At 40.7% G+C, this 18,973-nt stretch overlaps 1 protein-coding gene across 15 annotated transcripts in view; it reads right to left on the bottom strand.

Moving 5' to 3' along the window:
* Positions 1–18,973, bottom strand: part of Slc8a1 (solute carrier family 8 member A1) — a 355,838-nt gene that overhangs the window by 46,506 nt on the left and 290,359 nt on the right. For 4 of the 15 annotated variants that reach the window (XM_021185824.3, XM_085833330.1, XM_029471272.2 and 1 more), the window contains exons 3-9: positions 18,830–18,936; positions 15,527–15,547; positions 15,097–15,114; positions 14,975–14,989; positions 10,895–10,963; positions 7,661–7,791; positions 3,180–3,279 (exon numbers count right to left, since the gene is read on the bottom strand). In XM_021185824.3, coding sequence (XP_021041483.1) covers positions 3,180–3,279; positions 7,661–7,791; positions 10,895–10,963; positions 14,975–14,989; positions 15,097–15,114; positions 15,527–15,547; positions 18,830–18,936 — 461 coding nt within the window. Of the gene's footprint in view, positions 1–3,179; positions 3,280–7,660; positions 7,792–10,894; positions 10,964–14,974; positions 14,990–15,096; positions 15,115–15,526; positions 15,548–18,185; positions 18,290–18,829; positions 18,937–18,973 lie in introns of all 15 variants that reach the window. The other 11 variants (XM_021185826.3, XM_029471274.2, XM_029471275.2 and 8 more) reach the window with 11 other exon arrangements.

Genomic DNA, 18,973 nt, shown 5'->3' with positions numbered 1-18,973 from the left:
GCAAAGTGGGGAATAGCATTACTGGCTAGTTACTTTAAATCGAGTTTTGATAGAGTTAATAAAAAAAAAAGAGAGAGAAGCCAAATCCCATTTACAAAATTATTACTTTTGTTTAGTAAGACACATAGATTCAATTTTGCACAGAAAATTGCTTGGGAGAAACGGTCTCAGCAGAATCCTTCAAAGACAATTTAATATTTTTAATAAGTAAAATCTTTCTGATTCTCAACTATTTAGCCATGAAATCTTAAAAAAATCCAATGAAAGCCTGCCTTCAATAAATGCTGCTTTACAAATTTTATTGTCTGTTTAACAACCTGAGAATATTAACATCCCTTAGGCACTTAAACTCAGTCATAACCCGAAACATTGCACTTTGAAAACTGTCTTTCATGTAATTTAATGTAATTTACTGACTATAAACTGTGTGTTTATTTTTCAGATATTCTGGATCTAAAAATTGTAAGTAAGGTCAATTAACCTAGGAAATGGCAAGTTTCTAAGCATTGTCTGTCTCTAAGCAGTCATTTAGAAACACACACACACACACACACACTACACATGAGCACATATACACATACAAACCAATAATACTTGAGAGACTTTATGCATTATCAATGAACTATTTTTCAAACGCTTTGGAGCTGGGTGAACTGTCGGACATCTGCAATAGACTTGGAAGGATTCAAAGCTTCAGATTACAGAGTACATTCCAGGCTAGCGTGGACAAGTTATTGAGACACTGCCTCAAAATTGAAACAAATAAGACAATGGCTATAACTCACTGGTAAAGAGCTTACCTAGCATATGTAAAACCCCATGTGCAATCGTTAGTACGACAAAGAGGGCTGGAGTCAAGACTGGTTATGAAATGATGCCAGCAGAGTATCAGGAGAAGTGACAGGGCTAGCCTGTCCAGGAAGCAGGCCAGGGGCAATTTTTCTTACACTAAAACTTCTTTGTCCCTTAAGGACAGTCAGTAGTACCCAGAGTCCTTTCCAACAGACCACAGCTCCAGATAAAGGCTGGGAAGATGGATCAGGTATAAAAGGCTGAGCAGGCAAGTGGGATGCTCCGGGTTCATTACACAGTATCCACATAAAACTTTGGGAATGTTGGTGTGTGCACAGAAGCCAGCCTGTGTTTGCTAAGCACATAGTCCGGATGATTCAATGAGCTTCAGGCTCAGTGAGAGACCCAGTTTCCAAAGATAAGGTGGAGGGCGATTAAGAAAGACATTAGATGTAGATCTTTGGCCTTCAATTGTGAGTGCATATGTGTACACATCTCCACATGCATAAGAACACACACACACACAAACACACACACAGGCACTCCCGTATGTGTACTCTCTCACACACAGTCTCACACACAAACAGCCTATCTTCCAGAGCCAAGCTGTTTCTCAGAAACTACCAGGTTATTGTATTTCTATAGTATAGGCAACAACTGAAAATACTGCCCAGGGATTTGAAAGGATTTCTTCAGTGTCTGCCATCCCAGATTCTAGCTCACTAACTGAGGGAGTCATCAACATCTTGTTTCTCTGTATGCCAGAGCATCAAACACAAGACTTTGGTCTTGTTGGTAGCATAATCCTTTTCACTGTTAAACAGTTAGCCATGTCATTAACGCTGAGCAGTTTCAGACAGTGACTAAAACACGTGAGGGGGACCAATGTGAAACGGTTCTGTGGCTATGAAAGCAAATCTGCTCTCAAATGGTCTACTGATGGAACCATGTTGGTCATCAAGATATATCCTTCCTCAGCCTCAATGTTCTCCGTCTCAAGCTAGCAATCAGACACATGTGAACTGTCTGACTCACTTGCTCTCTCCTATACTAGAAAATTAAGTGTCGATACTAGAATTTGTACAGGGGCTGTCTTTTCTATTCTCCCTAAAAAGGCAGCGCACAGCCTTTACAAGTGTTTATCCATCCCTAAGCAACCAAAGAAGATCTGGCATCTGTTGGAAATGTCTCACTACAGGGCTATATTGTCTTTCATGTTACAGTCTGAAGGAGGCAAAGCTCCACGACCATTTTCGAATACTTCCTACAGGAGTTTCATCAGTGCTCTTATCAGCTCAGTTCTTCTGTGCAAAGGGAAGTACGCTCCTGTCTCAGATGCTAATCTTATATGTATAGAAAAACACAAACCACCAGGGGTGTTTCCCTCTCTTTATATGAAAGCTGACGCATACATTTTAAATCCACCTTCCTAAGCAAGTATTGGCTGTTTAGTGCTCATAAGTTCCCATTGATACTTGACTGCAAGAAACCACAGCGTGGTGGTATCCAGCACTAATAATAAACAGCTATGCTTTTTCTTTTTTCAACCATTCTCTGTTCCCAGAGCACTTGGGAGATCCGTCCAAGTGTTCTGCGGCAGATTGGAAGGAGGAGGAGGCTGCAGCACAAGCTATGGCCTGACTGCTAGTGATGCTGTTACCATATTTTACAGCTTGGGAATCACTCACTGCTCAGAAACCCCTAGCTTTGTTGACTGGCTGCAGTGAGAGGTGCCTGTGGGGATTCGGAAGCAAGACCAGTGTATGCGTACATAGTAAAAGATCTGACCAAAGAAGACAAAAATGTATGGCAGTGTTGCTTCCTTCCAGTGTCTGTGACTCACTCTGTCCCTACGCACACTGAGAGTGGACAAGGCTTGAGAGCACAGGGAGTGCACCATTTCTTTATTTCATGTCCTAAGGACTATTTTGTAGGATATTCTTAGAGAAAACCTTGCGCTTTCCTTGTGCAGGAAAAAAAGTCACAGTGTGCTTTGGTGTGCACCTTGGAGTCAGGGTGGATGCTTAAGATGTCCGGTGTCATGGAAGCGCGTGTACGACGATGCACATTGCTGGTGAAGACATCAAAATGCCTTGCTTTTCTTCCCATGCTTAGCTCCTTTTTGACCTTCACTTAGCTAATGTGTGCTGCTTCAGGGATCCAGACAAAATCCCACAATTGGTTAAACAGTGAATTGAGACACCAATGGGTTTAAATTCACCTGTCTACCCCACCCCCACCGCCAGAGTATGGTAAATGGATACAGACAACAAATATGCCGATTTCTCTAATTTTGCCACGTGCTGCTTTGCTGGTGGCAGATCAAGCAAACTTAGCCTGAGACTGGCCATTCCACCTCCCAGGGTACAGAACAAAGTACTACTCACCAGCGCTGACAGTGATGGCTTCGATAAACTGCTCTCTCCAGCTGTTGGTCCCCACCACAAGGGCCAGGTTTGTCTTCTTAATGAGTTTGTCCACAGTGCTCTGAAAGGGGCAAAGGGATAAGAGTATAACTTCTGGGGGTTGTGACGGCCTCAGGAAATCTACAACCTTGTTTCCAAGTCCCAGGATTCTATAAGGGCTAGCAGATGTAAGGCTCAACAGAAAACTATGCACATCAAATATTGTTATGACTATGTAAACAGGTGTCCTGAGAAACATCCTGAAATAGAAACTTCAAGCAGCCTTTGCTGCCCTAATGGCCAACCAGGAGCAGCTACAATGTTTTCCTAGCTGCTGCTTCACAGGCCCGCCCATGCTCCTCAACAACCCTGTGAACTTGATTCTCCCTGGCTTGTCTGTCCTTGCTGTCTGCAAACGAATCATTACTGGCCCTGTTCCACACTGACTCTGAATATCTAGAAGTAACGGCTCTGAACCTGAAGATGTATTGCTGTATTGTTTGTCAGTGACATATAGCCAAGTGGCATGGTTTCAAGGTTTGCTGTATGGTCATTAATACATAGATAATTTTGGGTGGGGGGTAGTGTTAAGGTGGTGGTGCAGAGGGACCACTGTGCTTTTCAGCTTGCTAATATTATCAGGCAATTCTATTCTCACACTACTGCTGTTACATCAGGAGCATACTAGACAAGCAAAAGTCAACATTTGTGGCTTAGGGCACACTGCTTATAGCCCTGCATCACATTTTCATCCTTTAATAGCACAGAGGTACATGCCCTTATTTTACTTTAGAACTTATTAGGCCATTAGTTTTGTGGAATTAGAACTCTCCAACTTTCTAAATTTGGTTAATAAAACAGCAGGCAGGACTTGCCAAGCGGTCACAAGAAAACTAAATAAGCCATACAAGTTAAAGCGCTACCACAAATCATGGCAACTACAGGGAGAAGGGGCATTTCTAGGACACCAAGGCTACTCTTCTCAGAGAAACTACAGCACCAACTAGTCTACCAAACATCCACACTTACTGTCAGAGCATCCTCGAATTCCCACTAATTGCAGAGGCAGAAAACACATATTATTTGCCTTAGGTAAAGATTTGTACATATTCAATGCAGGATACCAAACTATGATTTGAGAGAGATAACGTTATTGACTAAGCAGGAGTCAAGAGAATAGTGTCTGGGGGGTTGGATGTGAAGCCAGAGCCAATTTATAATAGTATGCATGTTAGTTCAAAATGAGTCACTGGAACTGACTTGAGACATGGAGAGGAAAACAAACATGAAAGGAGTCATCTCCAGCTAGCACGTTCTATATCTGCAACATGATTTTTGGTGGCTTGTATGTCCTAAGGGCGGTGACCTCTCAGCTTGTCTTGTATCCAGAACTGCTGGTGCCCTGATAACAGCTCTAAGAGTCCCTGCTCTTGGGCACAATAAATTGAAGCCCACGACAGGCATCTGTCTTTTCTCTCTTGACTCAGCCACATCTCATCCAGTACTCTAAGCATCTCAACTAATGCCAGTTCAAAGTGCTGTGCGGAATGTAAGAAGAAATGACCTCAGCTTTTCTTACATGTAGTGGAAACTCTCCACAAGGGAGAGAACACACTGTACTGCAGCCAGGGCAGAGAACCCCACCATCCAAGAGATTAGCATTCCAGTGTCATCACTCAGCATCGGAACACAGACTTCCCCGTGAAATGTCTGCTCATGATCAAACTTTTAGGAGAAACTTAACTTAACCTTTATTGATGTGGAAAAACTCAGACATATCTTAAAATGTAATACATTTTAACCAGACTGGCAGAAGCAAATTTTCTTCCTCCAGTGGCTAAAGTTGTACCTATGGGTACAACTCTATGGGAGAAAGAAGAGGGGGAATCAAGATCAATTGAAGTTTAGACAATTCTCTCTATGTTCATCTGGCACGTTCTTCAACTGTCAGTGACATGGTATTATGAGACCCTCACCCAGGACAGAGGGATTTAGTAAAGTCACAGTCTTAGCATGGCAGGCTAGAACTCATGGGGACAGGGTGGTATGCGGAGTCTATCTAGCCCATGCTATTCTAGAGCTTTGAACAAGTTCTCAAGTTACATTCTAGAAAAACAATTCTTAAGTGAAGGAAGTCAATGTTGATGTTGATTTACTTGAAAAGTATACCCCCAAGATGCCCTTTAGGTCTTAATCGTAACAACCATGGTTATAAACTTGAAGATGAAACTCAAAGTTATTTTAGAAAGTTTTTTTTAAAAAACCCAGTCAAATAAACTTATTTTAGAAAGTTAAAAAAAAAACCCAGACAAATGAAGTTATAGAAAGAAACTAGGGACCAGGGAGACTTCTGGCCCAAGACTTTTTAATTAATTAATTAATTATTTATTATTATTATTATTGACCTAGAAGAGTTATGTAAACCAGTATATTCTGAAATAGTTACTATGATTACTCTTTCTGTGGCCGCTGCATGGGAAGACAAGGCTGGGAAGGGGAGAGTACACATTGCCTATAAAAAGTTTGGGAGTGAATCAGCTTCAGGAAAGGCAATCTCTATTGTGGCAAATGACACTGAACCCTTGGATTCCCTTAGTGAAAGGCAGTTGCAGGAGGAACAGTGAAAATGGACACACATGGACACAGAGTAGCAGAGTGGGCCATAGAGATGGACAGGCTATGGGATTATGTGAACCTGCACATGTTCCCTTTATGTCTTCAAAGAGCCAGGCTCAAGGTTAGGCCCCAATGGGCTCTGACAGTGCAATGCTCGGGCTTTGTTTCCCTGCTTACCCTTCCTCTAAGCAAGGGAGTGAAAGCAAAAGCATGATAGACAGATACATAGATAGAAGATAGACAGACAGACAGACAGACAGATGATGGATAGATGATAGATGATAGAACAATAAACAGATAAATAGATGATGCATAGACAGATAAATAGATGATAGACAGACAGACAGACAGATAGATGATGGATAGATGATAGATCAATAAACAGATAAATAAATAGATGATAGACAGATAAATAGATGATAGCTAGATATAGTTATATTCCTAGTGGTCTAAAAAAGGTTTAAATGTATTTTACCTTTTGAAGAAAAATCCCATTTTAATTGCAAAGATACTTCAGGCATGTCAATTCGGAAATTAAATTTAATCAACCAACAAAAGGAAAAGAAGCAATTATTACTAAAGGTTCACTTAGGATTCTGAGAGTTCTATATTAGCCTGATTCCCTACTTTTTTTTTTTTATTTCTTTGAATAGTCACTGTATCCTTCTGTAAAATAAGTAAAGAAAATATTGTTTGGTTCTGGGTTTGTAATTCAGGATATTATAAGAAGGGATGCAATGTCTTATCTCATTTTGCAATGAATGTTGGCTCCACCTCAAGTGTTCTTAGATACTAAGGAGCTGGGTACAAAGAAGAATGGGGGGGCGGTGGGGCAGTGGTGCAGCATGGGACAGGGAGGCTGAGGCAGACGTGTGTTAGGAATGACAGACAGGAAGCTTCATCTTCAAGGATGACACGCATTCCTATGTATGTAACTTTTACAAGAATGAAGTCTATTCCCTGGAAAAAAATTTTAAAAATCTGGGCTTGCCTGACACATGTGAATCCCTCAGTTCAGTACCAAGTACCATGAGAAAAAGAATAAACTAGACACTCTAATTTTATCACTTCAGGAATAATCGGTGTCGTTGTTGACGCGGTACCATCGGTAGGGTAGGCAATACTAAAGAGTTTTCCGACATAGAGGCCATTCTCCAGAACCAACGCCTTCTCATTTCCACACGGCAAACGCTTCTCTTCTAACATCAGGCTTTTCTAATGCATCATAATCTCTCCAAGTACTGCTTCATTGAGTTTTTAAGGAATATTATAAAGCTGTGTGAATTTCTAAAATTCCAAAAACATAGCTAAGACTGGGTATAGCCTTTAATCCCACCAATTGGGAGTCAGTGTGAGAAGTATTTCTAGGTTTTAGATGAGCATGGTTTATACAGCAAGTTCCTGGTCAACCACAGTTATAGAGTAAGACCCTGTCTCAAAAAATATACTTATGATTAGCACTACATTACACTATGTTCCACATACTTTCTAAATACTTTTATATGTTTATTTATTTATTTTAATTTAACATTTTTATTATAAAAAGAATCTCTCCAAACCTATTTCTGTAAAGTATTCTTTCAGACAAAGACCTCCCTTTAGGAGCAATTCTGACCCTGTCCCGTTGAGTGTCACCTTCTTGGCCCTTGTTCTGATGCTCTTTACAGTACAGGATTTCTGGGTTCTCTGCTAACAAGAACCATTTCGAATTGGATCTGACAGCCTTTTAGTGAATGAGCCCAGACGTAAAATCATAGTTTCAGCTTTCTCCAGGAGGTTCTTACAGCACAGACCACTCCGAACCACAGTACGCAAGGTGTCAGGGCTGGCAATCGTGGGAGACGCACCTTGAATTCGTAAGACTCTTCGATGATCACCTCCAGCTTGGTGTGCTCGCCTAGGATGGGGCGCCCCATTTCCGCAATGCGCCTCTCCTCCTCTTCTTTGCTGGTCAGTGGCTGCTTGTCATCATATTCCTCTGGTAAAGGGAAGGCAAGAACATGAGCCACGTGCTCCTTTGTATGTGTAAGCCCCAGGATCCTGACATAAGAGAAGCAGGGAGGAAGGATGCTCTAAGGGCCAACTAACAGTCTCTTGGGGAAATAGTGAGGCTAAAAAGAGGAAGGGACAGAACTTCTTGGACTGGGCAGTGCCACACTGAAGCAGCAGATGACTAAAATTTGGTACAGTCTAATCTCCTGCAGAAGGAAGCATGGGTTGTGGAAAGCCATGTTCAGGGCCCATCACTGAGAAAGGCCCAGGCACACATTGTCTGTGCTGAGGGAATTACCAGCCTTTTGCTGTGAAGCTGGCCTGGTTGCCTGCACACATTTAAAAATTTTTTTACAGCATGTGCCAAAAAGAAACACAATTAAAAATCCTAAAGTAACCCCGAGGGAAATGAGGGTTTGACCCTTTCCATTCTCTAGATGCACCAGAAAATGCCTTGGGGCCAGTGGGAAATTCTGATCTTAGTGTCACACTTGCCAAGAGTTCCTGTCACAGGCTCAGCTCAGAAACATCCATTTTACACTTCCTTGAGACAGCTGGTCCCGGAGCTTCCTCTCTGGTGAAATACACTAGGAAAGCCTTGACCTTATTAATTTTAAAGCAAATAGAGAGGGCGAGGGTGAGGCCTTGAGGGAGCTAATATTCACTATGTGAGCAGGATTATTTCCAGGCCCGCCAAGCAGCTCTAACTCCAGGAGACGAGAGGGTACTCAGAAGTGAGTCTCTGAATGGAGGTCATTGGGATAAATCCCAGTCTGAAAAGGCCAAGACTATGTGGAGGGCAAACACATGACCTGGAAGCATGCTTGTTCTTCAGGTCCAGGATGCTGGAAAATGATTGGCTACATCTCTCAGAGTCAAATGAAGTACACACATATCCAGGAAAGCAGTATTGCTGCTATGGAAAAACCTCCACTTTGAGACCCTCGCCTCCAGAACCTAATGTCTGGGGAGCCATCCAGAGGGAAAGGGCTGTTTGTCCAAGGCTCCCTGACCTGCCTTTTGCACTTAGACATCAGCTTTAGCAGGGTTTCCTACCTTCTGTTTTCTCCAAAGACCCATATCTTCCCCCTCTGCTCTGGGACCCTGCGATGAGTTTCAATTGTTTCAAGGGATGCATTTTGGCTAGCAGTCTACTGCAAGGACTGGGGTGGGGGATAGGTGTACTGGAAGTACAACCAGGACCCTGGATTTCACATGTTGGAAGTGGTGGAGGCAAAGGCAGAATGTAGCTACTGGTGCGTTCTTCAGCACTCAACCAATAAAGTGTTCTGAAATAATGTCCATCATTCTACCAAATCAAAGGGAAATGAAAATGGGTTGTTTGACCTATTGAGAAGCTGTTGAACACAAGCAAAAGCAAAGCAGAGAGAGAATGAGATTGATTTTAATTGTAGAAGTGTTAAGGGATTTCATAAAGGAATTGACAAGTTAAAACCCAAGGCTTCTGGTTAGCGTCCTATAAGTAGTTATCTCAAGGAAATATACACCTAGTCTTGGCAGGGCTCATGAAGTCCATTTACCTTGTGTTCAAATCAACTACAGCTTGTTTCTTGTTGCTTTCTGCAATATTTGGACCAATGATCATGTCCCTTGTAGCTCAGGTTGATTTTGTGTCTTTGTCCAAATCTCTGACTTACTGAATAATAAGTCTTCCCCTGAAAGCAGTTATTGTGATTTAGATATCTATTTGAAATGCAAAGCTCTGTGTGGGAGGCAGCTTCTTGTGGCCATTCCTTCTGTGACTTATGAGCATTAAGCTGTTTGGAATGGTACTCAGGGTCACATAGGTAGAAAACATACAGCAGTTAGGGAGGAAGTTTGGTGTGCTGTGATTTTTCCGGGAAGCATCTCACAGAGTAAAACTGATCCAGGGCATGGTGCAAAATAAACAAAACATGGCAGGAAATGAAAATGAATCATCCTACGAGTGAAAAGGGGGCACTGCCCCCTTGTCCCCCAAATCCTTCAGGCTTTCTGGTCAGCATCAAATGCTATGGTTGGTGCACCTGGGTCTCTAACTGCTCCCTGATGTTTGTCTTCCCTTCATTTAAGAAAGAGAAAGTAGTTAACAGGCAGAGAATGTTTGATTAGCCAGGATTTAACGATATTATTTTCATTGTGGAAAAAACAAGTCACTAACTTATTTTCTACTAGTTTTCTTTGTTTTAGTTAAGTAAAAGACAGGGGAATTTAAAAGATTACAGTATACAAATTAGAAACTTGTTAGTGGTCAACCTTAATAAAAATCTTACAAGAAAGCTGAAATGTGGATATCTCATCTTAACAGGTTTGTTATCAACATAAAGAAATTCTAGGGACCTTTTTTGTTCTTCTTGCTATACTCATCCTCCAAAGCATGGGTTTAGGCCTCGTGTAATCACCAAGAATTGCTCTTCTACCTTCATTTACCTGTGTTTAAGGCCCTTCCATGGAGTAATATACCAATAGGCCACTGGGATTTACTACATATCACTCAACTCCTTATTGTTTCTTGTGTGTTGAACACGAACAATTTCATATAGTTTAGTTATTATTTTAAATTATCTTTCCATACAGATACTTAGTCTGTAGACTTACAGAGCTGGCATATGGCTCCGCACTCTTTGGGCTGTCCTTACGCCAGTCTGTGCTAGGAGCTGACTTGGAAGTTGTAAACCCTCAGTAGAACTGGAAGTGTTGTGTGACACTTGGGTTTCTCTGGCAACGTTCTTTTGTTTCCTTGCACACCAGGAGAGGCCATTGTGGTGGGAAATAACAACCTGTTTTGTTTTTGTTCTTGTTTTTAAGAATTTCCATTATACTTAGGTGAAAGGCTTATATGTAAAAGATGTTTATGAGACATTTGTAACATATTAAAATCTGAGAGAGAGAAGGCACTGCACCAACCTCTTTGTATGTCCACACTGTCCCTCCATAAGGCCTTCTATTTTAAAATTTTTATGGTACCCCATCTGTCAGAGAAGCCACTCATTAACTGGAAATATTTTAGAAGGCCCAGGCACTAACATCGGAAGACCCAAAGTATACCTGAAAACTCTAGTTTTCAAGGGCCACGAAGAAATGAGTACCTGAGATGCTGATTACAGTAGAGGGAATCGGATGATCTCTAGCATGGACCTTCCTGAAGATAGGCTGGCCTAGCAAAAGGACAGGCAGACAATCAGCAGGATCCGCTATCAGTGCCCTTTGAAATTAGTAAGGTAAAAGCAACACCCAGATGCACACACTGCAAGCCATGAAAGTTAGTGTGGGTAGTTGTCGGTCACCCTCTGTAGGTCACAAGGAGGAGTTCTGATGGTCTACCCACAATGGGGTAGAGATTACTGCCTACAAACGGGGGCAAAAGTGTTCCTTAAGCCAAACCAAATAGTGCTTGTAAGTTTGATGGACGTGATAATGATCTGCTTTCCTTGCGGTGAGAGGAGGTCCAGCAAATGATTGACATGAATGAGCTAGGTCCTTCATTACTATTACTGATTCCAGAGGCAGCATAAAACAACAGGAAGCACTTGGGGTGTTGACATGTGTTCTTATTTTTGAAGTCTTTCAGTGGTATCTATATAGCCCCAGGAAGCATATCTTTTCTGTTTTCCTATCGTATAAAATGACCTTTTTCTTTGAAGGTCAAGGAATATCTAATCCCTGGGAAGGCTCTCACTGCATTCACTTCTAGACTGCAGAGTGTCATATACACATCCATGGCACATAGGTCGTGTCATTGTCACTCAACTGTTTCCATTAGCCAGGCCTACAGACTTCATGGAACTCCTCATTCCATTGGTTTCCAGGTCCACCTGCTGTTTTTTTTTTTTTTGTTTTGTTTTGTTTTTTTTTTTTTTTTTTTTTTTTTTTTTTTGCTTGCTTGTTTTTTCCTATAAATTTCTATGGAGAATTAAACTGAAAAATCGAAAAATCACTGGACTTAGGACTCAAGGCCAGCTCTGTCACTTGTTTTCCATTTAATGACGGCAAAATTTTTTACCTTTTGGACATGCAGTTTTCTCGGTTGTAAAATGAAGCAAACTTCCATGGAGGGGCTCTGTTCCTCTAACCCATATATTGGAGTGATGGAAGTGCTTTGCAAATAAACATGCACATGTCTATGACTGGACCTCAAAAATGATGGCAAAAGTGATATTAAAGAAGTATGTGAGTGTCATATAATTTAAGGGAAAGCTGTAGCTTCAGGACTTAGAAGTTTCAGGGGAATCAAATATTTAGGGGAATAAAAGAAACCTCTCTAGATTTAGCCAGGACACAGAATTTTATTTAAAAATATATCTTTCTATGAAATCTAATTTTCCCTTATATTTTCTTTGGCGTTTTATAAGATACTTTAGATTGGAAAAGGTCTGATGTATCATGTAAAGATGAAGGGAGAAGAAGATGGCTTGTGCTGTTAGACCAGGCAAATGTGTTAGAGTAACCAGCAAAGGGCCTTTTACTCAGAGTCAGAAATGTGGCTACCAAGATCTTAGTTGAGTGGTTTGGGTAGATTAATCTTTTTGTGCCATTTTTCCCTCCCTGGAAGTGTGAACAATAAAATCCATAAGCATGGAGATAAAGTAATGTTCATCATAAGTACTAATGAGTTGTAATGTTAACATGAAGCCAGAAGGCCAAAGGAGAATGAGGTCATAGATTTAAACACAGACCTTCCAGTGAGACCAGGCTGGGGCAACACTGAACTTTGCAGACTTCAAAATCACTTCCAGTACTTAATGTCTACTGCTAATGAGATCTCTAAAATATTGGTGTGAGACAATAGACCAAAGGGACAGTTTAGTTTTCAGATAGGCTGATTCCCAATGCAGCATGCATACTCATCTGGGCAGGTCCATGTAAAAGCTGCAGGCCAAGTCCAGAGGGCTCCACTGCTTGGCCTCTTCTTCCCTGCACCTCAAAGCCCTGACTTCAAAGCCTCAGTGTGACTTCAAAGACAAATCTTTTGGCTTTGTTGCTCCTTTTCACTGTGTAGACTTAAGTGGTAGAAGTTTCTTAGAGGCATCATAGCAACTGAGCCCTGGGGTTTCTGGGTTGATTGAGGAGGAGGAGGAGGATATGAAGCGAATATCCGGATGAGTAACAATTAGGTCCATATAGAAATTTCTAGTAAGTTATTTAATAGGCTCTCATTCTAACTTCATTGACTCCTATATTGGAAGAGGTCAACAAGAGAGAGCCTTTTATTTCTGGTTAAAGTTGTAGCCCTAGGGAGGAACCAGTGGATGACTTATATGGTAGAAGCTTTTTGAGAAAGTGATTGTGTTACGTTGGGTTCAGGATATGGCCAAGGCAGGAAATGAGATGTATGGGAAACTTTATGGAAGGAAGTTGTAAGGAAAGAAAAATGAGCATCCTATTAACTGTGAAGATGGTTCAAATGACAGAGAAGGAAAGTTCTAGAAATGGAATCTTCATAGAATGCAAAGACATATATGTACTCTAAGGTATTCTAGACTGGAAGTGTGTAGTTGAAGTCTCTTTAGGCTACATAGGATGTAAGGGATGGCTATAGAGCATGCTTGTTTTAGAGACTGCTGTTGACTCAGAAAGATAATCCACAAAACCACGAGGGTTGGAGTCTTCAACTCTTTCAAGAGGAGCTGACGATCATCCTGACAAACTCAGAATATTTCCAAGATAACATCAGTGATTTCACATGTTGCATTGGGAAAGAGAAGGTAACTTTTAACATTCTCTCTCTCTCTTTGTATGTATGTATGTATGTATGTATGTATGTATGTATGTATGTATGTATATATGTATATATACACACATATATACATGCATTACATATATACTTATACATATGTATAATATGTATATATATGTATATGTATGTATATATACTTAGATGCTTGTACAAGCTCTAGGGCAGGCTTTTCTGACATGGGAGAGGCTCAGATGATTTAGATTCAGGGAATCCTTGTAAGATGTCTATTCTGTTTAATACCTTCTTCCTTCCTTCCTTCCTTCCTTCCTTCCTTCTTTCCTTCCTTCCTTCCTTCCTTCCTTCCTTCCTTCCTTCCTTCCTTCCTTCCTTCCTTCCTTCCTTCCTTCCTCTCTCTCTCTCTCTCTCTCTCTCTCTCTCTCTCTCTCTCTCTCTCTCTCTCTCTCTCTCTCTCCCTTTGAGTTTCTGTGTCTCTGGGAATCTACAAGTCATGTTGTCATTCACTGCTGTGCCTAGAGATGAGTTGGGAGTAGCCATCCACATAGAAATGGCATTACAAAGTTCTAAACTGGGAAGAATCACTTTAGCACGCACTGCACATGAGTTAATACAGTGGCTGATATCTACCCCAATGCTTACTGCAGTTTTCTTCACTAGAAATTTTGGTACTATTTCCTTCTAAATATTTTTTCAGCTCTCTGCTTTAAATTTTGTGATATTTGCACAATACATTGGATTTTTAAAAAAATTTTCCCAATATATTGAAAAAGACTATCAAGGAAATGGTTCACTAGAGGCATTTTCAACCTGGAGCTGCAGACCAGTTAGAACCATTGCTGGGTGTTCATTTTCCTCTCTAAAGCAGCAGAAATGGTTCTGAAAACATGAGAAGATATGCAGGGTCAGAAGGTGGTGCATTTAAGAATGAATTGAAGGTTTCAAGCTTTCTCACTGGGATCTTGAATGTTTCTGCAGGACGTTGTAATTTGTACTTCAAGTGGCAGAAATAGTTCTTGATTCCATGTTATCAGTACTAAAATAAAGTGTTCCAAGAGGGGCTCGAATTGTTGTCATGAGATGAAGGGAAGTGACTGTTCTGTCCTCTTCTAATATGGCATTATGTACTTTTAGGGTCACTGATCCTAGGCCGTGAAGTTTGTGTGGTTGTTACAGCTACTGCCCTAGGACAGCAACCTTGTCTTTCTTACTCTGGAGTACTGTACAGCATCCACCATAGTACACTGCATATTCTCAGTGCTATGTGGTCACCTGAAGGTTAACCAGTATTAAAAATACAAACAGTTAGAGGCTCTCCCTGTGAGTTTTGTTATAGATAGATACAACACACACAGGCTCTTGTTAATTTGTAATTAAAGGTTAATGGGCCATAGTTAAATATCAATTCAGGTTATATTTGGTTTTGGATTTGGATTATTTGGGATAAAACAGGATTTTTAAAAATAAGTTATCTTACCATACATCTCTTTTCCTTAATTAAAAACAAATAAAGCAAGAAGAGATTTTTTTAAAAAAAAACATGTAATATATTGGTGGTGACAGTAACAGTATAGTTATATAATTGGAAAAAAATCATACCTGTTAATGTGAAGCCGCCTAAAAAAGAAAAAAAAAGAGAGAGAAATGTTATAATTTAATTTACGTTACAGGTAACAAGTATTTGTGACATAAGACATTTGACAACCCACCTGAACATTTGCCAGATTTATAATGAAGAAGAATATGAAAAGGGCCAGTCATAACTGTGTATATTTTTTAAGACTATGCATTTCAGGGCCCAATCAATTCTTACAGATATCCCAGGAATCACTGACCCTTTAAAGTTTATATACACTTAAAAATGGGACATCAATGATCTGGACTCAACTCAACAAGGGCAATAGCCTTAAATGAAAATCTGGCCAATCCATAGATAGAGATAAAAATCCAGAGTTACAGTGTCATCTGATAGAAATGGGAAATAGCCTAGAACAAAATGGAAAGGAAATGCAGGAGATGGGATGCTTACCAAGCTCATTCAACAACAGGGCTGTGAAGGAAACAGACAGAGACAAACACAGAATAAGAAACCAGATGAATAATGAGAGAGGAATACCAGCAGAAAGAAATCCAGGCAGTTCTGACCAGAGTGGGGAAAACCATGGCTTATAAAAATTGGTGCATCTCAAGGAAGGCACTGTTGGGAACATTTCCAAATAAATGACCTCAACAGGAATATTTGTCTCCGATTGAAAAAAGTCACCTTGTATGCTATCTCTATGTATCTCATAAGGTATTTCTCCCCCAGTCTTTGACATACAGTGCAGACAAAATGTACTGGGAATGTTGGAGATGCTAATCTTTAACTCAGTATGGAGGTGAGCCTCTTCAGTTAACATTGCTTGAGAGCTAAAGAATTAAATGTTTTGAGGTGTTAAATGACTAAAGACCTCAGCTACCTTTCATGAAAATAGGTAAAATCCCTGGGAAAATGCCTCCTCTCCTAGAAGGACATTTTTGACCCAGGTAGAGCTCTCTCTGCACTGGAAGATATTTTGACTCCTCCACAACTGCTTTTGAAATTCTCTAATCCTAAGAGTCCCTAACTTGACATTTATTTCTATGCCTTCATCAGTAATTTCTATCCATTAATAAGCTAACCTAAGTGCTTCTAGTGCATATGATGCTCCACAGAAATGGACAGGTGATGAATATGGGCCAACCTATAATGCAGCTTTTGAGATTATATTCTCTCAATACAATTGGGACCATAGCACTTTATTTTTAATAAAAGTTAACCTAGCTAAGTGGGTCAAATTAAAGCCCTCTTGGGTTGTCTGCAGGAATATTCCAATCTCTTGTTTTCAGCCAAGTATTCCCTGGAGTGGTAGTGCTGTCATAGGTAACCAAGGAAACACGTCAGCATTTTATTTATAGTGAGGAGAATTTAATTTATTCGGCTGGCACAAAAACCAGGATGATGCCACCAAGGAACTTTAATTTGCTTGCACATGAGGGCATAGTTCACTAAAATGACAATTGAAAGAGCTGTATCCAAGACAGTCCTTGAGATAAAAAGACAGCTCTTTGAAGGAACACATTCGGATCCAAGTGCTTCCTCCTAGATGCTAATAGGCATCTTTGATCCCATCTTTGTAAGACGTATTTTCTGATGTCTCTTTTCATTCTGTTTACTGATGATGGGACTTATTAAATGAGCTGCATCAAAATGAGTCCCCCGTGTCTCTTTCTCCATCATGCCTGGTGCCATTTTGTACTTAAGTTAGAGACATTAGGTAAAACATTTTTTCTAGAGGTCAATGAGTTTTCAGAATGTGAGATCATGTTTCCTCAAATGCTGAGTCTACGTAGGAATTGGTCTTATATATTGCATTTCATGCCCTACATGCAAAAACTTAAATAAAATTCTCCTTCCTTATGAATAGAACATATTTTAAACTAGGGAAGTGCAGAGAAGGTAATTGGCTTCTCTTTGCAAATATTTTCTAAAATTATGAGAACCAGCCAAATCTAATTATGAAATTCTCAAAGAATTAACACACATGTTTAAATTAATTTAGTTATAAGGATATTACTGTTCAAGTTTTCTTGTTACTATTTGTATTAAAGTTGTATTAATTCTGTACGTATTACAAGATTTTGGTGCACGGCTAAGATTAGTGTAAGCCAGGATTAAATATTTACAAGAGCCACATCCTAGAGCTATGCAAAACTGAGCCCATACATAGGACTGTGGTTTTATATATATGATGTCTTACATGCTAGAGGCCTTTTAATTACTTTATTTTTAATAAGTTAGGGTCTTGAATGCTCAGGCTGCCTTTGAACCTTCAGTTCTTGAATCACAGGTGAATGGCATCACATCTAGTTTTATGGCTTCTTCTAAACGACATATTTGATGATATGGAAAACATTATCAAACTGAGTACATTAGCTTATTGACAGTGTGACTCTTAAGGCTCCTTGCTCTTATTAACTTCTTTAAAAGCTATGGCTGGACAGATGGGCACACAGCTCTTAGTACTTTGGAGGTAGAGGCAGGAGAATTGGGAGGTCTAGGTTATCCTCAGCTACATAGTGAGCTGAAAGCCAGGCAGGGCTACAAGAGACCCTGTCTCAAAAACAAAAAGCAAAACAAAGCAAAACAAAATCCTCCCCAAACCAGACTCTCCACAGAAAGCCTGCTTACTGAGCTCTTTGTAACTTTTATATATTGCCATTGGGTCCATGGACTCATGGTCTACCTTGAACTTGTAGGTCGTTTTTCTTGTTCTTCTACTTCCATTGACAAAGTTCCATAGGTTTTACCACTAGCATTTTAAGAGTAAGTAAATCTCCATAGCCACATCTGTAAGTGGGTCTGAAGTAGTGAAAAGTAGAGCTTAGTTTTCTAGCTAGTCCGTTCTCAAGTCACAGAAACTCTTCTGCTAGTTGTTAATATTTAGTAAGTCTGGTTGCAAACAAGGTTAGTCGGCCCTTCCTAAGGAAAACGGCCATTGCTTGGTGCACTCATGAGGGGAGGGAAATGATCCCACTGAGCTTCAAAGGCAATGTCGTTTAGTACTCAGAGGCCAGGGAAGAGGAGAGAGTTAAGTGTGAGAGTAGGGAGACACGGAGAAGGAGAAGAGTACAATTTCTCGCTGATTTGTCTTTGTATACTCCCACACCTTTCAATCCTCTTCTTAGCCATTTTGGTTCCTCAAGCACAAGGGAGAAACTGCACTCTTTCTCATATTCCTCACGGTCAAATATTCTAATGGTAATGATCTTCCTGTGGGGACACAAGACAAAGGCAAAACAAATGGTTGGAGTCACACGCTCATGCTCTAGATGTCCAAGCTGGATGTTATCGTGATGTTACGGAGGGAAAACTGGCAGCACATGACCATCCGGGCGTATGTAAAAGGGCATCTTGGGTGCTCTCCACTGGTCCACATTGAGGTGTCTGGGCCCGTGGATACCTTTCATAAACCCGTTTGCTTCCCGCACAAGTACAAAAGCTGGTCTAGAATTTGGACATTGCATAGCACTTCCGCCCATTTCCTCAACTATGGAAGATTGAATGATTGCGCCCAAAGTGAACCTTCAGATCTGCATGGGACGCAGTGGCCATAACTGGCTGATGTAGCTGCAGTTCTGGTCCACTGATGCCACAGCGAAAGCTATGCCCTGTTACATAGTGGAGGCATGTGTGCATTGTAAGTCATGTTCTGAAGATGCGGGCATCCAGGGAGGCACAGGCCAGCAGAAGCTGTCGGGCTCAGCCCTGGAGCGGAAGCTGTCGGGCTTAGCCCTGGAGCAGCTCCCCCACCTTTCTTCTCACTCATCTCCACCAGACGGGGCTCTCCAATCTCAATGAAGAAGGTCTTGTTTTTCTCATACTCCTCGTCATCGATTACCTTGACTGATATTGTTTTGCTGAAACAGAGAAGAATAGAAATTGACGAACGGGGGA

The sequence above is a fragment of the Mus caroli genome, unplaced genomic scaffold, assembly GCF_978045245.1.
Source record: "Mus caroli unplaced genomic scaffold, Mus_caroli_1 scaffold_18, whole genome shotgun sequence".
NCBI classification, from domain to species: domain Eukaryota; kingdom Metazoa; phylum Chordata; class Mammalia; order Rodentia; family Muridae; genus Mus; species Mus caroli.
This window is presented reverse-complemented; position numbering and strand designations above follow the sequence as displayed.